The sequence below is a fragment of the Anastrepha obliqua genome, chromosome 5 (assembly GCF_027943255.1).
Source record: "Anastrepha obliqua isolate idAnaObli1 chromosome 5, idAnaObli1_1.0, whole genome shotgun sequence".
Classification (NCBI taxonomy): domain Eukaryota; kingdom Metazoa; phylum Arthropoda; class Insecta; order Diptera; family Tephritidae; genus Anastrepha; species Anastrepha obliqua.
Genome location: NC_072896.1, coordinates 19,804,418 through 19,830,276, shown reverse-complemented (window position 1 = coordinate 19,830,276; position 25,859 = coordinate 19,804,418). Strand labels below are relative to the sequence as shown.

The 25,859-nt window shown below is 38.9% G+C and overlaps 1 protein-coding gene across 1 annotated transcript in view; it reads left to right on the top strand.

The window, feature by feature from the left end:
* LOC129249234 (prolyl endopeptidase FAP) overlaps positions 1 to 25,859 on the top strand; it is a 102,515-nt gene that overhangs the window by 60,142 nt on the left and 16,514 nt on the right. Inside the window, exons 5-9 of the mRNA XM_054888924.1 lie at positions 890 to 1,017; positions 5,712 to 5,962; positions 6,287 to 6,455; positions 22,754 to 22,867; positions 23,186 to 23,309. Coding sequence (XP_054744899.1) covers positions 890 to 1,017; positions 5,712 to 5,962; positions 6,287 to 6,455; positions 22,754 to 22,867; positions 23,186 to 23,309 — 786 coding nt within the window. The remainder of the gene's footprint in view (positions 1 to 889; positions 1,018 to 5,711; positions 5,963 to 6,286; positions 6,456 to 22,753; positions 22,868 to 23,185; positions 23,310 to 25,859) is intronic.

Genomic DNA, 25,859 nt, shown 5'->3' with positions numbered 1-25,859 from the left:
ATGTCGTTTATGTGGTGTAAGTGTCTGTACTTTATTTTCTAGTTCATTGAGTTTTTACCTAGATATTTTTATGAAGCTTGTAATTACCATATGTGGGTGTTCTCGAAGACTGAGACAATGTCCTGTGTTTTATTAACAATTTTACTGTATTCATCAAGGTTAACAATATGTATGAGGTTATTGTGTTTAGTGATTATCCTTGCGGGTCCTAATCGGAATCTAACTGCTTTCTGATGTTTGCTTATTTCTGTTATGTCTATCGCTTGAGGAAATGCTAGTGGTATCCAAATCAAGAGTATGGTTCTAAGCATGTTGTTCCTGGTGGTAAAGAGTTTAAACTCTCCGATTTCTTCTCAAGATTCCTCCGATATTCGATATTCCCCCGAAGTTTGTTTAATTTTTTGCACTTTTTTTTGTGATATTCCCTCACAGTCCTTCAGGAGGCACTTTAAAGGTGTCTTCGATATTCTCTCGAAGTATTTTGCACTATTCCTGTGATATTCCTTTACAGTCCTTCAGGAAGCGCTTTTACTGGAATTTGAAAACGTCCACCAGGTCTAAACCGACTACGCCAGTTATGATTCTAACTCGCGAAAGATAGAGAAAAACAAGATACTTCGTTCTTTCACCACTGAATTACAACTGATTTTTATTATTAAAAATGTTTAAAATGAAACTTTAAAATTAATAATAATCCTTATGAACTCTACCTTTGGCTTATGTAGCTATTTATGGTATGTTTAACCTTGGAGATTTGGTTGGTGATTGAGTGGTTGCTAGGTTATGGGGGTTTCCATAACTCGCGCGTACACAAATTAACATATGGATGTATTCATGGCTGTGCACTTAATTATATAGTTAATTTTTTGAATTTTCTTTCTACTTTCAGAAAACACTTGCACCCTATACATTTACCCTCTCGGCTGACAAACGCTATATCCTACTGGCGCAGAATGTCGTGAAACTCTTCCGGCATTCATTTCTAGCTCAATACACAATATTCGATATACAAACGAGGTGAGTGATAATATTAATATTAGTAATAAAATTACGTAGTGAAAGTTTACTCATTGTACTGGCATACGTGGGTATGAAAAAAGTATGTGCAATCAATTATTAAAAACAAACTAAAACGAGAACAAAATAATAACTGACACAACACTACGAACTTAGTTAAAAATAAAGGGCCTTTCAAAAGACGCACTTAGATGTTTCTTTAAAATAAAATATATGAAAATGTATATTCCTCCACGGAGTGCTTATTTGATGGAACTCGCTGGAAAGGACGATATTAGTTAGGAAGCTGGAGAAGGTTCAAAGGTCTGCCCCCACTGGAATCTAGCTCTTAAGGGGTTATATGCAGTTAGAAGGCTGAAAGAAAGCGAATTTTCTAGAATTTTTTTTGAGAAAACTTTTTAATTTATTGCACTAAAAATTTGTACACATATTATGCTATCTTTTAACTGTATTTTAAGACTAAGTATTAATAAAAATGCTTATTTGGAAAGGAGCTACAGCTGATCTCCGGGAGCTGCTCTCAAAAAAGACGTTTTGCGGTGGCAACTATATCTCTGAACTGGATCCTCTCAAATTAAAAAAAACCGAACAGATTTCGTTAAAGTAATATTAAATGTAGTAATTAGTCGAAGGAATAAGCAAAATAAATTTTTTTGACAAAATGGCAATTCCCCCAAAAAAAAATCGAGCTCACTGTCTCTCCTTTTCCTCTACGTTATATCTTTTTTCTCTCTCGCGGAACAAAAATGCCCAAAACGTTGCATGGCTTTGAAATTTTACTCTCCATTCTCGCTCGTCCATCAAGGCCTAAGAAGTTTCACTTCAAAACAATATTTATCGGTGAGAAAAAATCTTCTCTTAATTACTAAAAAAAATATATTGTATTTAAGAAGCTCGTGTTAAAATTTGAAACTAATCGGTTGAGCCGCTTTCGTGTAATGTTGGTCACCGACTTTGAAAACACCATTTTGAGAATAACGCGTTTAAAGTTTGAAAAGCACTTAACATAGGATACAATTTTTTTTTTTTTGTAAGTTACATGGAGTTCTCTATTCCAAGACCATATAATACACCCTCCGTCGCTTCGGCAGCTTCTAATAACTCGAGCTGATTTTGTCTGCGGGCCATTCTTCCATCTCGGGTGCTCTCACGCGCTGCTCGTCTTCTTTTTAGGCATATTAATACGCATTGGGCCCAAGTCTAATTCCCATTGCCTTCATATAATACAATAGCGATGCCATTCCTTCATTAAATATGCTCGCAGCTAAGTATGCAGCGATTTCCACAGTTTTCGAGCAGGCCGTAACAATTTTGGGAGAGATTTTCCAAATCAGTTGATTGTAGCTCTCGTTGTTGTTTTGGTTAAAACCACCTACACATCTTTCTAATAAACTCTCACTGCCGAGATCTGTATAAATCGGAAGTATGGCCACCACATCTTCTGGGAATGGCTCATAATCTGCTCAAAAGTGGATAATTCATTGGCAGCTGCAGCTCTCTACCAGCTGCACCATGAGTCCGGGCCGTCCGGGCACTCACCGCGGTGAGGTTTTTCGTGAGTTAAACAATAATGATAATATGTAGCCGAAATAACATTATACATTTTTTGAACGGAATCACAATTTCCCCTTATTGCTAAGCCATAATAAACTGCCAACTTATCAATCATCTTTCCAGTAAGTTTGCCTTTTCCACCAAGAGTTTTTTTTGTAATTTTTTTCCTTTTTTGTTTTCAACTGTTTCAGCATTTTTTTTTTGACACCATCTCGGAGTTCCGCACCCATTCGTTTGTGTACGTGCCCAATATATTCTTTTTTCACAACTTCTTGATCACCGTAAGGTGCCGCATTTAAAATTCCCCGAGTACGTTTTGGAGTCACCGTCTCCGATGTAATTTTTGTACCTGACTCCAAGTTTTTCCAATGAACGTTGGAACATTTCGACGACTGAATCTACTTCCATTTTCCCAGAAGAACCAGAATGATTTGCAGTGCAAGTATTTTTATGTTCTGCATACCATTCTTTGGTATCGAGTTTCTTCTTCGAGGTTTCACACTATTTGCAGTAGGCACTTGATAGTGTCCGATCAATGGTGTCACACTGTACAAAGCAGTAAACCCTCGCTTTTTCCATGTGCCATGTGTTAGTGGTGGAGTATCCTGCGAGGAGCTCCCCATCAAGTTCAAATTCAGCCTTCCGGGCCCCATAATGTTTTCCAAGCGGAGGTAGCCGCAATTAAGGAATCAGTGAATTGGTTGCTTACTTCTGCAGTTTGCTGTAAAGGAATTTAAATATCTACTCCGTCAACAAAACGGCAACTAGAGCTTTGAGCTCATCCTTTGTGCGTTCGAAATTTGTCGGGGAATGCCTGACTTCTCTCTCGACTGCATGGGTCTTCTTCGATGTTATGCTCACCTGGCTTCCCAGTCACAGCGGCATAGAGGAAACTGTTGCGTTGATGAGCTGGCTAGACAGGGGTCCCTGGAGCCGATTTCATCGCCAAATGTAAGAATTGGGGTTCCAGAATTCCACAATTTTTTTTCTAAATTTTTTCCCCAATAAAAAAACATAAATTTGTGAGATGGAAATCTTTATTTTGTGCGCTACGCACTGCATTGCATGTCTGTTTATATACTGCAGCTGTCTAGTTCTCAAGTGTCAAATATAACGGACGTGCGACGCCATTTGCAAACATTATACTCTTCCTATAGGGGGATTAATTTTGCACCACCTTGGAATATGTCAAACTCGGATAATTTTGATGCGCATAAATTCACGTCTATTATTCGGAAATAGTCGGGAAAGTGTGAATAAATAACCATCGATTTAACCACAAGAATATTTGCAAAAATTATAAATCTTACGATAGGGTGATTAATTTTGCGCCACCCTGTATATATGAAACTGGAATAATTTTGATATATGAAAAATTCACGCTTATTATTCGAAAATGGGTGCAAAAATATTATTCCATTAAAGGGAATATGAACCATTGACTCAATCCCAATAATAAAAGGACTTAATTGGACTATAATCCTGAAGTCTTTTTCACGAAATGATATTTGTCCAACTTGGAATATATTGAAATTGTAATCATAGCCTTTTTTAATATCTTGTACATATGGCTGTTTTTCTTTTTTATTTATTAGAAAACTTTCTATAAATTTTTACGACACTTTTTTTTTATCCCTGAGAGGCTGTGGCTTGGCCACCTAAACTAGGTTAAGTTGCAATGTTTTCCCACTATGCGATAAACCTGGCCTCCTGGTCTCACGCCACAAGAAGAGGTTTCCTCGATCTCTTATAAAGCCAATGAGTTCTGAACAAAAACTGTAACGCGGAGGTCTTCCAACTCATTCAAAAATGTTCTACCTATAATGGTGAAGTTTCCTCTAGAATGGTGAAGCTTCTTCTCAAAAGAGCAGGGCAGTGGCGTAGGAGCTGCAAAATCCCTTCATTTTATTTATCTTCACAGCAGAATTCAGAATTCATGTGTCTATACACCTGGCCTCTGGACATGTCTGTCTATAAGGCAGCGCCCCCGTTTTTTTGTTGTCAGTGTATTAGAACTAAATTTATTTTACTTCAGCACGAATTCTGTGCTGAGCCAAACGATTCTGCAGTTAAGTTCGTGTAGAGAGAGTAAACAAATTAAGATAATTTGGTTGCCTGTTTAAGGGAAACTGGAATGTCTCAACAGAAATAAGATGTGGCATTGAAATGGGAAGGTCTGCATTTCTTAAGTATGGCAAAGTTCTAAAATTTCGCAACTTCAATTTGCAACAAAGAATACGCTTCATAAAATGCTAAGTGGCTAGTTTGAAAAATTTGTGTACAGTCAGAGAGATAGATCTACTGGCGCTTATAGAGGTTACGTTTAGGATTTGTTCAAGGTTGAAAAAGAGTCATGCGTTTCTGCAATCCCCCCCGTCGTTTGAATAAAATCCTTTTTCCGCTAGCCATTTCTTCAAATTACGGAACAAATAGTAGTCCGAGGGATCTAAGCGAGCAAAATCTAAAAAATAGGGGGGATGTGACACGACTTGAAGCCCTATTTCCATTAACTTTGCGACTACAACTGGTGAAACGCGAACCGAAGACAAAGAAATGTACCGATCTGGCTGAAATTTGGTGTATGTTCTGCCAAGAGATGCTGCTAACTAAACGTAACTTCGATACGCGCCAGTAGTGCCATCTCTCTGACCAGTGCCATCTAAAGCACTATTCAAGCGACCCTCGTAGAGTCAACTACTGCGCCAGTTCTATTTATAAAAACTCATACCCGCATATATGCACACAGACATGTATCCGCACATATACCTTATTCAAACTGTACTTATCCAAATATACCCAGCATGAATAGTGAATTTAGCCTAAGGTTTATCTCTTCAATTTTATTCAATTGCAATTCACTTCCACTATTCACCCGGAAAGTGGAGCACAGCAGCTGAATGCAACGGTCCGGCTACTGTCATTTCCTTTGCTTGTCTATTTCCGTACTTTCGTTTTTGTCATCCATTTATTGCAACACATACACATACATACATACACATGTATGGATGCAGACTTACAATAACGAAAATACAAACTGTTGACTGCCAAACAATACCTCCAGCTTTTTGTTTTTTTTTTTTTTGCTCTCTCTCATTTCAATTTTTTCCCCCATTTCTCTATCTTTCGTTTTCTATCTTTAGTGAAAGCATCAAATTGAAAATCGATGCACATAGCGATGAGTGGCCATATCTACACTACGCTCGGTTCGTATCCACCCAAGCAGCTGGCAATGACAATGCAACCTCCTCTGCCGGAAATGCGCTGGTGCTGGTCTACAACTATGACATCTACTACTGCCAGGGGCCGCGCTCCACCCATCATGTGTACCGTATAACACGCGACGCTGTGCCCGGCATCGTCTATAATGGCATACCAGATTGGCTCTATGAAGGTGAGTACTCTTATAAGATGATTTTGTTTGGTCAGTTGAGTTTCCAACTAAATACCTTCGTTCGTTGGCTCATTTCAATTCATTCATTGATTGTGCATTCGATTAAATTGATTTAAATCCAAAATCGAGTTTTCGTTCTTCATTTTCAATCTATTCTCACTATGCACACCTGCTGCCCATTGACCACTGGCTGGCTGGCTGTTTGGCATTCAAATCGCATATGTACCAAATGTATGAACTCTCTTATAAATCGTAATTGGAATTTCAAATATGTGGCATGGCATCTCCACTATTCTCCACTACGGAACTTTGCTGACTTTGTAGAGGAAATCCTGCACTCGAATAATGCAATTTGGCTCTCGAAGAATGGACACTTAATGCTTTACGGCGCGTTCAATGACTCGCTGGTGCAGGAGCAACATTTCGCTTGGTATGGCACGACAAGTGGTGGCAACCCGAATGCGTATCTGTATCCGGAAATCAGATCATTAAGGTGAGTAGAAATGTAACAAGATTGCATTGAATTTCACAATTCGTTGAAGGGAGAGGGCAGGTTGAAAGAGAAGTAAAAGCCATAGAAAATCGAATTGGAATTAAGAGCTGAATGCATTGAGAACTTCGAAGAGGTAGTGGTTTCATAGTGAAAGGAAAACAAGGAGAAATCAAATTTTCTTTGAGCTGTAGAACTTATGAACACCAATAATTCTAAGAAAGAAAGCATCAATATGAAACTCGGAAAATAGAATTAAATTTATTAGAGCACTGGTCGAAAGAAAGTCAGTGATGAAAACCATGATGATTGGATTAGGTTGGATTGAGATGACAGCGAAAAGCCTCAACGCCCAAATACCAAATAAGTGACTAAAAAATTCACTATTATCAGGATAGTGATCGTATCGATCAAACAATTTAAAGTTTATGTTCACTGTCAAGATGACATTTCACACTAAAAAAACATGGTTTGCTGTTTTTTGTTTGTTCTATTCAAACGGCGGCCGCCGTAGCCGAATGGGTTGGTGCGCGACTACCATTCGGAATTCACAGAGAGAACGTCGGTTCGAATCTCGGTGAAAACCAAAATTAAGAAAAACATTTTTCTAATAGCGGTCGCCTCTCGGCAGGCAATGGCAAACCTCCGAGTGTATTTCTGCCATGAAAAAGCTCCTCATAAAAATAACTGCCGTTCGGGATCGGCTTGAAACTGTAGGTTCCTCCATTTGTGGAACAACATCAAGGCGCACACCACAAATACGAGGAGGAGCTCGGCCAAACACCCAAAAAGGGTGTACGCGCCAATTATACGAGTATATGTATATATTCAGTTACGAGTTACAGGGTGTAAACAATGGAAGTCTACAAAATCATTTCGCAGTTTTTCTTTGAGAAAGGCGAAAATGCATGCAAGGCCGCTGAAATAGTGAATGGTGTTTATGGTGCTGATACTCTAACAGCTAATAACGTGCAATTTTGGTTTCGTCGATTCTGTTGAGGCATTTTTTATGTTGAAGAAAATCTTGATAAAGTCACAGGCTTTCTCCTTCAAATGGAAGAGAAGCTTTTCCATGGCAGAAATCCGTTCAAAAGTTTATCATTGCCTGCTGAGAGGCGACCGCTCTAAGAAAAAAATTTTACGCATTCGGCTACTGGCGTCGCTAAAAAATTAGTGAGTTGTTAAAATTGTGCATATTATGGAAGTTTTGATCAGACAAATCCTACAAAAAAACGCACCGCGATACTCCCATAGTAGTCCTCCATTTCCTCAATAAAACTGAGTATCCGCAAAGAAAGTGCTCAACTGGCTTCCGTGCCTTTTCATCTACATCGAACGTTTTCCCAGTAACCATTTCAAACTTTAGCCAGCTTTTTGATACTCGCTTCGGTAGACCTGATCTTCGCTGCTTAAGTAAAGGGTGAGAAATTGAGAGGCACCAGATTTTAAATTAACAAAAAAACAACAAAAATTCAAATTTGTTGGGCTATCTTTATTATTTCTGTGTATAACCATTTATGATATTTATTTTTAAAGATAATCCCTTTGTAATGTTACCCGCAAATACGCAATTCGGTCAACCGTAAACACCGATTTTGAATGTCTTGCTGGAGGACTTCCGTCGGTATCTCGGGAATAACTTTATTAATGCCTCAACTGAGGCTGGTTTATCCACAAAGCTGAGAAATGAAAGATAAACTGCTCACCGAAACGACGATCCAATAAATCCATTGTTTCACGGGCTGTCTGGGTGTATGGCAAGTAGCGCCGTCTTGTTGGAAACAAGATTCAGAACTTCAATTTCCGGCATCAAAAAGTCATTTATCATAGCGCAATAGTGTTCACCATTCACTTTTACATTAGCGCCAGCCTCGTCTTTGAAGAAATAGGCGCCGATGATTCCTCCAGCGCATAGGCCGCACGAAACGGTTGTTTTCAATCGAAATGGATGTTCTTGAATGGCTTCGGGTTGCTCTTCAGCCCAAATACGGCAATTTTGGTTGTTGACGTAGCCGTTAAGCCAAAAATGGGCCTCATCGCTGTGCACCATAAGTTGGCTTGAGCGGGCGATGAACACTTTTCACAGAGCGTAAATTTTCGTAATACAATTGTGTGCTTTGTAAACGTTCTTTAGGCGTAAGTCTTTCTATGATGAAATGACAATGATAACTGAAAAAATTATGTATTTAGTCACGCGAGATCTGTGAAAACACCCCTATTGGAAAAAGTACTTTTAATCTAATCAGCCTTTTGATTTTCTTTTAAGATAATAGCCAGGTCATAAAAGTTTAGCAATTCCGCATCCCGATACCGCACCCCGCCCCCTACAAAGACCCGATTACTAGATCGAGGAGCTAAACAATCTTTTGTGTCAATTCTATGAGTGCTGCGATCGAGTCCTTGCTTGGGGTAATCAAAAAATGCCAGGTTATCAGCGAACTCGTTTCCGGAACTATAGTATTTCGACGACCTTTGTGATGGACTCAAATGAAAATTGTACTACTTACAATCTCTAATTGCAAGATTTCCTATTGCAAGATTCTAGAGCCCAACTGTCAACCCAATTGTCTAAAAAATTGCTATCCACTCATTTAGAAGCGACTTATTATGCTCCAAGGGGTGGCAAAGAAGGTAGCAATCTTCAAACATTCCTGCCTTTAAAATACTACCAAACTTCATTGGAGTCGGAAAGTATCTCAGCACTCTCGAAGGCAGGATCAGAAGATCACTGATTTCTTTGTGACAATGCCGAACTTATCGTATTGTGTCAAGCTGAAACAGTTTTAAGGAAAAGTGGTGTTAATGTATCCAAAGATGCGATTCTAAGACGTTTATGTGCGAAAGCTCTCAAATTCCGAAGCATATTGAAAAAACCGTTGCTCTCTTTATCACGCATTGAAAAGAGGCTTGCATGGGATAAGACAAATTCAGAACAGAGTTGGGCAAACGTAATATTCACGGATAAATCTTCCTTTTGGGCAAATAGTTGCAAACGTCGGTACTGACGTACTGTTGATAATCGACAACTTCAATGAATTGTTAGGCATCCGGTTAGGATTCATGTTGAGGCAGCTTCTCAGGAAAAGGATTTGGCGGTTTATTTGTGTTTATCGCCAATTTGAATGGAGTTGTGATAATTGCCATCAGCTGCGAAGATATTTGGAAGAACTAGCCAAGCTGGGATTTTACATAAAGGCATCAATCGCAAATATCGAAGCCGAAGATGTGTGAAGATCGGTGAAAACAGCAAAATAGGATTGAAATGTTAGAGTGGCTCTCACATGCGCCTAACACCAACTTTATTGAAAATGTTTGGGAAGTTTGGGAGTTAAGCAAAAGCTCAAGAGAAAACAAATATGGAGGGCTAAACAGTTATCAAAGCAAATTCCGCTGATTTGGAACCGTTTAACTCCACTAATCGCACAGAAATTAGCATAAATATGAATCGGAGATGTGAAGCCATTTTAGCTTACGGTGCTGACTAAACATTTTATTCAAAATATTGCGTATCATAAATATTATAAGCCTATACAATGCAATTTGTTAGAATCAAATTCGTCAGCAGACGGTATTTACAATCACATTTAGTGATGATTTCTCAAAATCCGGCATAGTTTAGTAACCACTTTTAACAAAACACAAACACTAAATGATTCAAAAAGCCCCACATGGCCAGTATTTCTCCAAAAACAGAAGCATATTAGCTAAAGCTCAAACCATCTAAACACTAAAGCTCTTTAAATGCCAACTCACTGACTATCCGCACTTTTGTGTACGCAGCTGTATACGCAATCACATTAGACCGCGTACGTGTACTCACACTTAAGCTCATAATACATATGAATGGGCGTCGATAAATATAATCACTAATACACATGCACTTGCGTATACTCTGTAGCTCAAATGTATTTGTAGGGCTTTTTTACAGCTCTGCTATTCCTTTAGATTATAAGCAGCATTACGAGTGTGCCATAAAATATGGGAGCCCCTTAGGTTGGCAATCCAGACAAATATGTACGCACACATATTGTACAAGGTGAAGTCCAAAATAAACATGAGTGGCGTCATAGAAATATTTTTTGTGGCACCATCTTTTCAGGAAGTTACATCCCTAGCTGTCTTTCGGTGAAAGTTTGGTGGCATTCGGTTCAGTGGAAGCGAAATTATTGGGTCTAAAGTGTAAGTATGTTTGTGACATCGGTACAAAAATGAGTTTCGAACAAAGAGCTAATAATAAATTTTGTTTTAAATCGGTAACATGTTTACCGAAACATTTAAATTGATGAAAAAAGTTTATGGCGATGGTTGTCTATCTCGTGCCACAGTTCATGAGTGGTTTACACGTTTCAGAGATGGTTGTGAGGACATAAATGACAGTGAACATACACCTTGATCAAAAAGTTCCAGGAATATGCTCAGAAAATTCAGAATACAAGTTTCTTCCTCAAAAGTGATATTATCGCCTTCAAATTACTCCTCATCAACTACAACCTACTTCTGCCAGAGTTTGATCCAGCTTTCGAATCATTTCTGGAACTCTATTTTCCGTAAACCCATCACATCCGCCTTCGATTTTTCCATTACTTCGTTTCAGATTTTAAAGCGCGCTCTCCGTAGTGGTGAAACGGTTTTGACTCGATCAAACAGAAAAAAATGTAGGGAGGCATATCAGGTGAGTTCGATGGCTGTTGGATGGTATTCGTTCGTTCTTGGTATAAAATTCACTGATAATGATGGCACTATGCGATTCAGTTGACTTATAGCGTTGCCTGGCGGTTATAATGGGAACTTTTTGATCAAGGTGGTACGGGCCGCCCAAATTAAGTAATCGCCGAGAACTCCATTGAAATTCTTCGTAGATTTTTGAAAAATGAACCGAAATCATCGTTGAAATTCATGGAAGCGGAATTGAATATCTCCAAAACATCGACTTATCGCATTTTAACTGATCATTTGGGCTTACGAAAGGTCTGTGCACGTTTCATTCTACACAAGTTAACTTAAGACCAAACATTTCGCAGAATAAAACATTCGAAAGACATCATTAAAGAGGCGAGAAAAGACGAAAACTTCGTTTACATAATTGTAACTGGTGATGGAACGTGGTGTTTCCAACATAAACCTGAAACTAAGCGTCAAAGTACAGAATGGAAGGCCCCAGACGAGCCACCACCCAAAAAATCGCGTTTGGAGAAGTCAAAAATCAAGTCGATGCTCATTTGCTTTTACGATTCAAAGAGAATTGTCCACAAGAAGTTAGTGCCAACAGGCCAAACCGTCAATGCAATTTTCTATATTGGCGTTTTGAAGTGTTTGTTGCATCGCATTCGTAGAATTCATCCTGAATACGGCGAAGGAGGAAGCTGGCGCTTATTGCATGATAATGCACCATTTATCGATCCACTCTTGTGACTGATTTTTTGACTAGAAATCGCATTTTAACCATCACTCACCGTATTCGCCTGATATGGCTCCCTGTGACTTCCACCAAATCGGAGAATTGCATTTGGCCATGAAAGGAAAACGTTTAGCGTCCGTAGAGGCCATCCAAAAGTCTTGTACCGACATCCCGAAGGACATTCCGGTCAATGAGCTGAAACACTCTTTCGAAAAACTTTTAGATCGCGCAAAATAGTGTATCGCGGCCAAAGGGGACTATTTTTTATACATAAACTCGAAGTTATCAGCACAAAGTCTCCTATCGTTCCTATTTTAGCTCAGTCTTGTTTATTTTGGACTTCACCTCGCATCATAATATATATTCCTGCTTCCATATGTAAGTGTGCCAAATACATAAATAGCTACATAATTACTGCTGCCTATAGCCCGCGGCGATTACATGCAACACCTGGTTGGCACTTCCCGCCTTCACACATCTAATAAATGCCAGCGCAGAAGCATACCTACCTATACATATGTACTACATACATACAGATTTACAGCGCATGACATTAGTTTAAGGACAAAGGATTTAGCAAACATAAAGATATCTAAAATATATACTTGCATATGTTAACAATTCTGGCGTTTTTTTTTTCACTGTTATTGTTGTTGTAGTTGATAGTCTTAAACAAATCTGGGTCGTTCCGGTTACATAGAACCCACTATCGTCCGAACATTTTCTCAATTTTAACAGTACTCAACTATCTCCTTTTAATGGGTTGGCAATTTTGACATTAACTGCATTGAGTTTATCTCCTCAATTGCCAAATTTTAACTCAAACATTTTTTTTTTACTTTTGAGAGCCATCAGCAAACATAAGGGGCTTTTGATGCTAGACAAATTTCTGCAATCCCCAAGAGCGCAGTGAAGTTGTATGTATTCACAGAAGCGTGAGCAGGGTGCGTGTCGAAGAAGGTAACTCTGCAGCTCAGTTATGTATATTAGAAAGACCCAACACAAGAAAATTGTATCGACGGTACCCTCTTAAAATTATTCCATACACAATTAAGGCCGACCTACAATACTGACTTCATACAGTCTGTGTCAGACGAAAGGAACCGGCTTTTTTTTATAACTTGAAGATATATTTCGTTCTGCCTTTCACTGCGTAATAGTCCCACTCAAGGGCTACGACGCCAGTGCTAACTCAGGTTAGTGCCGTTCGAATCTTTCCCGTAAACGCAACCAAACAAAAATGAGTGAGAAGTACGCGAAGCATTTTGAGACGGCATTTTTATGCACGCATTCGAAATGGCCGAAATTATCTTATACCGCGGCTGTAAAAGTGACTAAAAAAACAAAAATGTTTGTTGTGATGTGGAATCAGCAGTACAAAGTGTACAAAAATGTTGTTGACTTTTCCGAGCGCGGCTGGAAGCGAGTGACGACAAAAAAGCTGGATAAACTGATCGTCCAACTTTTGAAGCGGGACCCTTCTTTGTGACTACGCCAAGCACGATCAGTTCTTGCTAGAAAGGGAATAGATGTGAGTATCAACACCATCGAACGACGACTGAAGGAGCCGAATATATCATACCATCCCACATCGTCAAAACCACTACTCTCAGAAAAACACATTGAAAACAACAAATGAAGAAAATGGCATAACAGTATTGGACTTGCCTTCCCAGTACCCAGACGCCCACCCCATTGAAAATGTGTGGGGTACTATGAAAACGCATCTTGCCGGAAGGCCAGTCTATGATTTAAAGCAAGTCGTGCGTCAAGTTCGCAAAATCTGGCCCTCTTTGTCGACGAGTTAGGCAAAAAAGCTGGTTCAAAGCATGAAGAAGATGCCAGGCTGTACTGTGCTTTATTGTGGTTCACTCTCATACCCTTCATCTTCGCGATGTTGACCTCCAGTCCGACAGTGCATGCCACCCGCGAGATGCCGGGTGAAACTCTATACGATGCCCCTTCTGTGAAAGGGCATACCGGAGACTACCTTGCCTGGCGCCTGCGTTAGTGGTGAATGGGTCGCTGCTGTTGTCGTTGTGTAGCACTGCCAGTTCGGACTTCTCGTAAAGGACTCTGATGAGGCGGATTATCTTAACAGGAACTCTCTTTCTACTCAACGCCAGCTACATTGAGTCTCGTGTGATTATGTCGAATGTCTTCTTGAAGTTCATGAACAGCATATAAAGCAAGGAGCGCTACTCAACTGATTCTTCTACTATGATGCGAAGAGTGTTGGCTTGGTTAGCACAGATTCTGTGTGGTCCAAGTCCAGCTTCTTCGTCGCTTAAAGACCGTTCGATACATTGGAGTCTGCTTTGTATGATTATGGCATTTTCACCTTTATCAAAGAAAGACTGTAAAATGCACCAAATTTGCTCATTCTTCAATTGAACAAACAAAAAACAGCAAAGTAATTTTTTAGTGTGAAATGTCACTTTGACAATGAACATAAACTTTGAATTGTTTGATCGATACTTTACGAGATATTGACCACTACAGCCATTTACCGTGGAAATAATGAATTTCTTTTTATTGACATTCAAATATTAATTTAAATTTAGTTTTGAAACTCCTCCCAATTTGTTTCCGTTTTAGTAACAGTACTTTTTTGGCTACCATTTTTACCAAAAGAGAGTTAATTTTTCAACTTTTTTCACCCTTGCATTTAGTAACCTTTTGTCAGAGAATGTCAAAACTCTAATTTTACAAGTGAGCAAACATTTAATAATTGAATCGTGGGCTTGAGTATAATAAGAAGTAAACTGAAAAGTACTGAAATAAAATTCATAATTTGGACATTTATTCATTGTTTTGGTAGAGTTTTTTAAAGTGAAATATCATCTGTGGCTCTTTTTAAGGTTTCTTAATTTTTCTGAAAAAATATTTTTTTTTTTTGTTTTTTTATTTTTCTTCTTTACTCCTCTCGGGAACAGAGGGAACGAAACATTTGTGTTGGCCCGTAAATTTAAAAAAAATTTTTGGAGATAAAAATTTTTTTTTTTGAAAATTGTCGGAATCACAAATTTTTTATTTCCTATTTTATTAAAAAAAAATTTGAAAAAACATAAATTATTTAACAAATACCTGTATAGCAGCGCTAGCAACAAAAGCATTCCGAAAAAATTAGGCCTACTTCCATATGATATTACATCCGTTTGCAAATCTAACCAAGAGTGGCTTGCAACTACTGTAGTTGTGCGCTTTGGAAGATATATATAAGATATAGCTCTCTCTCTCCTTTTTCTCTACGTGATATCTTTTTTCTCTCTCGCGGAACGAAAATGCCCAAAACGTTGCATGGCCTTGAAATTTTACTCTCCATTCTCGCTCGCCCATCGACGCCTAAGAAGTTTCACTTCAAAAATTCACAAGATGTTAAGTCACAAGATCTCGGTGGCCAATTGTGATCACCTTTCCGAAAGATAACACGGTCCGGAAACTTTTCCCGTAAAAGATCAATGGTTTCGTTGGTTGTGTGGCACGTAGCGCCGTCTTGTTAATAATAAACGTCGTCCAGATCAATACCATCAAATTCCGGCCATAAAAAATCGTGAGTCATCTTTCGATAGCGCAATCCATTCACCAATAACACCTGTTATTGGCAAATCCTTTACTATCCCATCAAACCACGGGAACAAATAAGACAAAAAGCCATTCATGAAGAACTTTGGCTACTGTCTTTTGGCTCCTTAGATGATTGAGGGATTGAAACCTGTCTAGAAATTTGAAGCATAAAATTATTGAAAGCGTGCCACAGAGGCAAGCATATACCTTTAAGCAAGAAAAAGTTGTGTCTGGACCAAAGAGGAGAAGCATTTTGTGCTTCAACATTTTTAAAAGAACGGGAAAATCTGTAAACAATAAGTGACAAAATTGCATTCGTGGGGAACAAAAATCCAAAATTTTAAGACAAATTCTACGAATTATTTTCTTCTTTTCATTGTTTATTAGTTCATCCTTTACCTAGAAGTGGCTACCAAAAATATGAAATTAAAATGTTTTCGTCAGAAGAAGATATTGTAATTTGTGTGAATTTTTGTGAAACACACATTTTTTTTATCTAATAAAATGTTATTTTACTTCAACCCCTTTTCTTTATTTAAATACCAAAATCACATTTTTGTAATTATACGTTTTTTGACGCTTTGCTAGTTATGATTCGACCGACCCATCTGGCAACCCTGTATCTTTTGACAGAGACGTCAGATCGCTTAATGACATACCGCGTTGGAAGCGTCAGTCCAAGCAGATTTTTACTATGGAACAGTACACGCCACGCGAGTGCTCCCAAATTGTTGAAATTTACATTCAACAAAAGAAGTTAATTGTGAAAACTCAAAGTGCGTATCAAAAATTAAATGATGTGAAAAGTGCCTGGCCACCGCGTTCGCTCGATTTAACGCCACCTGACTTCTTCTTGTGGGGATATTTAAACTCAGAGGTTTATATTAATAAGCCAAAGACCATAGAAGAGCTCAAGAACAACATCCGTGTGGAAATAGCCGCTATTCCAGCCGAAATGTTAGCTAAAACTATGGAAAATGCTGCAAAACGGGCACAATACGCCGTACAGGCTCAAGGCGGCCATTTAAGAGGTATCATATTCAAAAAGTGATGTCAACAAATCTAATTGAACCAAATAAAAACGATTATCGTCAACATCAAAAAAATTGTGTTTTTCTTTGATTTAAAAAAAAAAACACATGGATCCGTCGAATATGGGCAACCCAGTATATGAACGTTGATAACGCCAAGATTATAACTTATGCATTTACGAAAAGAAGCTGAATAATTTTCTCCCATTTATTATTAAAAAAAAATTATTCATTGCTGACCAAGGAGCGCAATTTTATATAAAAAAGTTAAATTTTTATGGAAAAAATTTCTCGTGCAGCTAAAAAAGCACACGACTACCTAAAGTTATGCCATGCAGTGTATGTCTACCTCTATTATATGTATGAATATATATATACACACACATATACTCATACATGTATAGATTTGTGTATTTAAGTGATTACAGGAAGCCAAAGGCACGTGCTAAATGCAAATTTGTCCACATTTTGTGGTATTTGCTAAGTAGCACAATACTCATTATGGATTCACAAACACATACATATTTGCACATAATATTTTTCAAATGAGGCATAGCACACCTTGAGTGTGCCCGATTGTGTGCGTATGTATGTAATTATAGAATATTTGAAGTGGTGGCATTTTGCTGTCGAAAACATGAAATACTACAAAAGTATACAAACATTTATCTGCACTGCTTTGTACAAATAAATAATTATGTATATAACATAACTTTATACAAAATACTGCTCGTAAATATTTGCGGACTCTAAATACCAGAAACTAGCGAACAAATGTGCACCTGTTTATCTGATATGTAAACAAGCGACATATACATTTTCGTATGAACGAATAGCAACCATAACTTCACAATCGCTTATAGAAATGCTGACTTAACTGTTACTTAATTGTCATTTATTTCATACCGAAAACCACTTACAGCCCCAACTGAGCCATTTGCTCCGTTGCTAACATGCGCTGACTTTGAAGTCACTCATCCGCCCCGGCGTACTACTACTTACATACTACATGCAGGTGCAGAGGTATACGCATTTGTGTTTTCATAAAGTTAATTATAAACATATTCAGTTGTTAATATGTTTTCCTATACGCCAGCGGCAATTAGTGTCCCTCACTCATTACGCATTTCTGCTATTCCAGTTTTCGCTATTTTACCATTAATATTTTGTGTATGAAGGAAATTCATGAAAGTTTTAGTTCCCCTCACCGGATGTAGCTGTATTTCAGAGTTAAACGAATTATATTTCATGCTTAGTTACGCATTGAAAACAATTTACTATACAGATTAAAGTTGCACAAATAAGTACGCATCTGCAACTAATTAATGTGCGGCCAATTAGTGGCATCGAACTGACAGAGTAGAGTGAATGAATCTCAAAATAAAAAATTAGTAAGTGAAACAAGTAAAGATGTTTCGAGTTATTATAAATGTCTTCTTTTAAGTTTGAAGACATGCTTCAAATATTTTATTTATTTTTTATTGAGAGTTGGATTAGCGTTTGGAACAGTATATGGAGTAGGCAAGAAAGTACGTTATTAATATTGAAGTTACGCATGGATTAGTAAATTGCAGGCAAAATTGCAGGCAAGGTTTGTTAAAAAAATAAGGTGAATTTTCACACAAAATATTTATTTATTCATCAATTTCATCTCCTTCAAAGTAGTCCCCCTCAGATATAATACACTTGTGGCAACGCTTTCTCCAATCCTCGAAGCAGTTCTGATGCACTTTTTGGTACGTCCTTGAGCTCTCTCAGCGATTCGATTTCTATGTTCTCAATCGTCACAAAACTCCAACCTTGATGAATCTCTTTAATCTTAGGAAAAGGAGAAAGTCGCAGGGGGCCAAATCTTGTGACTGAGGCATCATAATGGTGTTGTTTTTGCCCAAATAATCTCTCACGAGCAAAGATGAGTGAGCAGGTGCATTATCACGATGAAAAAGCCGTGAAATTTTTTCCACAATTCCGCGCGTTTTTTTCATACTGCTCCAAGCAAACGGCACATGAAGTCAAGGTATTACTTCTAATCTACCGTACGACCTTGTGGTAAGAACTCCTGATGCACTACGGCATGGTAATCGAAGACTGCAGTAAGCAAAACCTTGACATTTGATCAAACTGGGCATGCTATTTTTGGTCTTGGCTCTCCTGGACTCTTCCATTGGGACAATTGGGTTTTGGTTTCGACGTCATTACCAAATACCCATGATTTGTCACCAGTTATGTCCCTTTTAAGCAAATCTGTATCATCATTGACGTCATTAAACAATTAACAAACTTTCAAGAATGACCTGAAATTATTGAAACTGGATTTCTTAGGGGATTCGTGCAAATATTCACCAGTTGTGAATTTTTTTGACGTACTTGGGCGTGAAGCCTTTGTAAGAACAAGAACACATCTCTAATGAATCGAAATTTCACTTCAATATGTTTGGTGTTCTTGAGCGATTGTGCATTCTGCACCAAATCCATTGTCCAAACAAAGTTCTGCTACTGAGGACATTTTCTGCTATAATCGCAGCTCTTTTACCAAATCAGAAGCGGTCTTGTACTCTGCTTCGGTTATTGAGAGTGCAACTATTTTCTGAATTTTTGATGACCACGAAATAGGACTTGCCGCACAACATGATTGCCCGACCTCCAGTTGATTGCCTTGTCCCCAAATCACCAGCAAAGTACGAATCACTGAAGCAAGTCAAAGACAAATTATTAACTTTTTCGTATAAAATACCTTTATTGAGAGTCACTCGCAGATACCTGAAAATTCGCATTATCAAATCGGTAAGTTTGCTGGCATAAGTGTCCAGAAAACGATTTGCAAACGACCCGGCGTAAGCTAAATCAGGTCTTGTCACTTTAGACAAATACATAAGATATTCTACTGCTTCTCGATATGGGTACTGCACTTGCTGATTGCTCTCTGCATTTAAATTTGCACCTTCTGCTGGAGTTGTGACAGGCTGGGTGTCGAGCAACCCAAATCTTTCCAACACTTTTGTTGCAAATGCTTTTTGTCAAAAAAAAATGTTCCCAGATTTCCTGACAACTTTTATGCCCAGATAAAATATCCATTCAAAAACTTTATTCTCGAAACCTTTCGTGAGATGATCAATCAGTTTACAAAGTATTTCGGTTGACTGCGCCATCGTCAATATAAATTGCAAGTAAATATTAATTTCGCACTATTGAAACTCCTTATAAAAACGAATGGTAGAGAACCCATCTTACTTACCAACTTACTTTTAGATTTTCCAGCATCTGATAAAATTTCTGATTCCAACATCTCGATGCCTGCTTTAAACCATTAAGACTTTTCTTCAGCTTACACACTTTGTCAGTTATGGCTTCGTAACTGCATTAAAATCATGTCAAGCTCAACTTACAATTGGCGTAAAATTGGCAACAGGGCCAAAAGTCTCGAAATAATCAGTACGAAACTTCTGCGTAAGGCTGCGAACGCGCCTTAAAGCGTTGAATTTCCCCTTCTTTTCCACGCTTGACCTTGTAGACCCATTTATTCGAAATCAGTATTCTGCCTGTAGGAAAACTTACCAGGGACCAAGTTTGGTTTGTTATCATCTATTTAAACTCCTTATCCATTGTACTATGAGTAATAGGCCGGGTCGATTTGTGGGGAGGCAAAAAAATCGCCCATTGCTCTGTGAAAATCATATTCTCGGGATCAAAATAAGAAACTTTGCCGAAGGAACCATACCTCTAAAATAAATTCTGATGTCCGCCAATTTGGGTCGAACTTTTTAGTTTCTTTTCTCATGTAAAGGCCAAAAATGGTGATATTTTGAAATGATTGTATGGGGGACCCCCCAGGGGAGTTCCAGGGGGTGTGCCACTGGCATGGGTGGATCGGCCGTCCAAAGTTAGTGGGGGTCGGTCATACATTTGGACTCGATTGGAGCACTCTAAATGGGTCAAAGTGGGATTTTTCGTTCGACCCAAATTGGGGGACACCAGAATTCGTTTTAGAGGTATGGTTCCTTCGGCAAAGTTTCTTATTTTGATCCCTAGAATACGATTTTCACAGAGCAATGAGGGATTTTTAAATCGACCCGCCCTAATGAGTACTAAACACTGCTTTCTCATAGCAATCCGACTCATCTGCTTCAGCAACATAGCATATCTTAGTGCATTTTTACTCTTATCTCTCTGCTTTGCGAACGCGTCATGATCTTGCGTATCTGCGGTTGAGTAGTTGCGAGTTCGCCAGGTGACATTAGTCGCACTGATTTATGCGGTTCTATGCAAGAGACTTCATACGATGGTGCGCTCTATTTATTCCACTATTTCGTGATGATTTTTTCGAATTATCGAGGTGTCTACTCCATAAAGCGAGTACAGTGCATCCGTTCCGAAAACGGATTAGAGATCGTCAACAAAGATGGGGCAGATGTACTTGGTAAAAAAAAAGTGGTTCATCAAAAGTCAGCACCGCACCAGAACTCAATGGTCGCGCAGAAAGAGACATGAGAACAGTTATCGAAGGTGCTTGGATTCATGGATTCATGCCAAAGAAATGAGTCTGAAATATTGAGGTAAAGCAGTGGGCCATATCATGTACACTCTCAATCGGAGTGATGAATGTCAAGTGGTGGAAAATCACCATTTTAATTGTGGTTTAATAAAAAGGCTGATATATTTGTGGTACTAGTTTTTGGAATAACATTATATTGTATCAAAAAATATCAAAATTGTATTAGGTGCGCAACTAAGTTCCCGCTGTTTGTCAATAGATGCCGCCAGCAGTCTGTGCTAGTCGATTCTAACATAACCTTAACGTCATAAACTAAGCTTAGACATATGGTAAACAAACTGCTTCGACACATTAGTGATTTTGTTTTGGTGTCATATACTTTTGGTCTTGTGAAAATGGCTGATTTTGTGCCGAATAATCGTCATTTGCCGGAAGTGTGGATTTTCCTCTTGCATTCGAAAAAAACGGCGACTGAAGCGCATCGACAGCTACAAAAAGTTTATGGAGATGCTGCTTTAAGTAAAACAACGTGTCGAAATTGGTTCCAGTGCTTCAAAGACGGTGATTTTAATGTTGACGACCGTCCGCGTGACGGAAGGCCAAAAACCTTCGACGCCTTCGAAGACGCTGAATTGGAGGTACTACTCAATGAGGATCCGTGTCAAATGCAAGAAGAGCTTGCCTCAGTATTAGGAGTTACCCGCCAATCCATTTCCAAGCGATTGCATGCTTTCGGAATGATTCAGAAACAGGGGACTTGGGTTCCTTATGAGTTAAAACCAAGGGATGTTAAACGTCGTTTTTTCGCTGAGCCGCCTGTGAACAACTGCTCCAACGGCAAAAAAGGAAGGGGTTTCTTCTTCGCGCCGTGACGGGTGAGGAAAAATGGATTGATTACAGCAATCCAAAGAAAAGGAAGTCATGAGGACTACCCGATCATGCTTCTAGGTCGTCGCCTCGGCCGAATATTCACGCTGCAAAGGCTATGCTATGTATTTGGTGGGACCAAGTTGGTGTTACTTATTATGAATTGTTAGAACCAAGCGAAACAATCACTGGGGATCGGTATTGACTTCAATTGATGCGATTGAGCCGAGCACTGGGCGAGAAGCGGCCGCAATACGTGGAGAGGCATGAAAAAGTGATTCTACAGCATGACAATGCTCGGCCGCACGTTTCCAAACTCGTTAAAACCCACCTGGAAACACTGAAATGAGAAATCCTACCCAACCCGCCATATTTTCCAGATATTGTGCCTTCCGATTATCACCTGTTCCGATCGATGGCACTTGGTCTAGCTGACCAGCAGTTCCATTCATATGAAGACATCAAAAAAGGGCTTGATCCGTGGATAGCCTCAAAAGATGAACAGTTTTACCGCGACGGTATACGAGATCTACTAGAAAGATGGGAAAAAGTAGTAGTCAGCGATGGGCAATACTTTCACTGATTCACTTGTAACCATATTTTTAGAGTAAAGTTTAATTTTCATCAAAAAAATACAGCGAGAACTTAGTTGCAATTCATCAGCAATTTCCGCCAAGCCCCAACCCGTATCAGTTTGCTTTTAAATCTGCAACTGCTCATCAAATTCTCTGCGTGTTTAAGGACGCAATGCAGTATTAACAGGCATAAAAAACTGAATTGAGACTTTTTTAGAGAAAGTTGCCGTAGAGCACAGGGCAGTAGTTTATAGGTATCATTCAAGAAAGATATTCGTGGTATCAATCCTTTTTTTGATCTAGCCTGCTTTCCTGCCTATTACTCTCTGCCTTTATTCTCTAACAAATATATTTACTTTATTTTCTTGTAGATATCCCAAGCCAGGCACACAAAATCCTATAGTAAAGTTGCGCGTGGCCGACATTAAAAATCCGGAGGATATCCAAATAAGAGACATACAACCGCCGCATATACTGCTTAACGAGTAAGTCTCGAGATAAATACGATAGAATATAGTCAAATACATTTAAATAAAAATGTCCATGCAAACTTATCTATTCGCATTCATCTAGTCAAGTGCATGGGTGATTTTATGCTCTTGCAAGTATGTGCAAATGCGTCATTAACTTATCGTCCTTAGATTTGTATGGGCGCAGAAGTATGGAGTAATCAAAATAAATTGCTTAGACATTTCCTCATATCTCTTACTCCAACCAACACTTGCACACTTATTTCTAATACAAATATTCCTTCATTTCTTTCTTTTCATGCTTTTATCTCACACTGTGACTGATTTTATCAGAGATCACTACTTCAGCAGCGCCGGCTGGGTGAGTGAAACGGAAATCTGTGTAGTTTGGTTAAATCGTCCACAAAACATTTCGGTGGTCAGCATCTGTAAGAGTCCATTGTTTATGTGCGTTGAGGTAAATATAATCGATAAAGAATGAAGTGTACACTAAAAGCATGCAGACATGCAAAGGTTCGAACAAAAATATAAGTGCAGTATCTGTACCAGGAATTGCGAACGATAAGAAAATATTACAGACTTTAATTTAGACTAAAAAGGCAAGTAAAGGGTTATCAAATAGTTTTTAGCCCAGCTGAGCTTATTCTATTCTTTAAGTCACTCGAAACAAATTTTTAGCTTAGTTCTTTATTGTCTTGCCTTTTCTATGCATTACAGTCCATATATAATATTATATAAGGTGGCGCAAAATTAATCACCCTATCGGAAGATGCTATAATTTTTGCAAACGGTTTCGTAAATCAATCATATTTGATACTGGAGAGCTGCGCTTAAGGTCAAAATGAAAATTTCAATCACTTAAAATCATACTTTTTTTTGGGTATTTAGTTAAAAATATAAAAAAAATCAAAAACAGAATTGGATGATTGGATTGATTTTATCTAAACAAATTAACTTCGACTTAAAGTTTCAATACTCGGATTGTCTCTAGATAATTGCCGTACCATTCATCTTTAACGACGTCCCACAAAAATTAGTCTAATGTGGTGAAATTTCAGCTTCTATATCTAATTGGGTATTTGCTCGAGCTTCTCCTCTTGTTTGTAGTTAGTCTACGTCTTGATAATTTTCCACAAACGGAGAGTCCTACAGTTTTATGCCGCCTCCAAATGGCAGTTGGTTTTGTATGAAGAACTTTTTCAAACAAACTTTGAGGTTCGCCGAGGGGCGACCGTTTTAGAATTTTTTTTTTTTTGTTATGTTTCTGATGTTTTTGATGTTTCGTGCTCGGAGTTTTGAACCCATGAACTTCCGATTGATAATCATACATCATCAAGCCATTCGACTTCTAGGAACCTTATTAACGGCACCGTTTCGTGCGGTTATTTGGTGTGCGAAGACTACGCGCAAAGGATCGCCGTCCAGTGTAAACCAAATGCCGTCTACAATATTCTCTTTAATTTAGGAATTAAAAAAAAATGTTAAAATGACAAATTGGTTTGGTTAAATGGTCCCCGGTAAGAAGGCCCACTTGGATGAGAAGTCAAAATTGTTCCTTGTGATACCATTGCACTGGAAAAAGAAGGGAAAGAATATGACAGAGTGGATTGGGGGAGGAACTGAGATTTTACGGTAGTGAGAAACAAACATAGATAGACCAGAAGATGGCTAGTCCCGGTTGTATTAACCGCCTCAAGCTGCTGATAAAATTCATCTGATGAGCCTGTTATATCAGTAGGCGTAGCAAAGAAGAGAGAGCCAGGATACCTAAATATTAGCCCCGCGAGAGCAGAATAGCTAAAAAGAAGGTGAATGAAATGATTCCAATTCATCCTCCAAGGTTAGGTTAGGTTAGGTCAAATGGCTGCCCTAGCTTAGGGCACACTTGGACAAATATTGAAAATTCGTCCGTTGTGATGCCATGCAGGGGAGAGGAGAAAGGAGAAGGGAAGGAAGAAGGAGCCTTGGGATTAGAGACGATGGTGACTGATTTGCGTTCGTAATTAGCCGCAACAAGCTACTGATGAATTTCACCAAATTTGTGATATTTAGACCCGCTATATCCGGAGGCGTAGCGAAAAAATGAGAGCCCAGATGTCTAAATCTTTGCCAGACGAGAACAGGACAGCTGCGAAGAAGGTGTTGAGATGATTCCACCTCGTGCTCAAGACAGCTTCTGCTGCAGAACGGACTTGAGACAATCCCAAGTCTCACCGCATGAACACCTAACGGACAATGTCCGGTAAGGGTACCCACCAAAATCGAGAGCTGGGGCTTTGTTAGCCTTAGGAATTCCCTCGAGCGTCCCCGATCTACCCGTGGCCAGAAGGATCTCGCGACCTTGCACGTTTGCGCACTAGCCCAGCGCTCGCTGAGTTGATTCGAGGTCCATCTTTCCAGGAGCATACCACAAGTTCTTAAGGGAACCCCAACCCTCTCATTTCGCGACAAAACCGTCTTCAAAGTTCCCGATTCATCCTCCAAACATTTAACGCAAAAACAACTTCATGTAATTCCGATCCTTAAAACACGCTTACCTAGCGCGTAGTGCCCGTTTAGGACCGCTGGATAAGTTAGGACCAAGTCGGTCCCCATACGATGAAAAATTTTTTTCAATTATCCTCTCCCTAGTTTGAAAGCTTACTTTGAAAGGATTTTAGGGTCATCCAAGTTTTCATCCTTGTTGAGTCCTAAAAACAGCCAAAATAGAGTTATCGTCATAACTCTTTTATTTATTAATTGGTTCCAAAGTGCGATAAAAGATAAAGATAGTTTTGAATACTATATATTTTTCTCCATCAGCATCATCAATTTCTAGAGCTCCAAATTGAAGCATAGGCTTACATTTTTCTCTATGGGGCAGTTGCAAACTTACTATTTTTGTGAGCCAGTCTAACGGGTACCTAAAGAGAGCTAAGGCTTTGTTAGCATCAGAAGCTCGTTTGGGAACCTCGAGTCCACACGTGGCGAGAAGTGTCTCGCAATTAAGTAAGTTGTGGACTTCGCC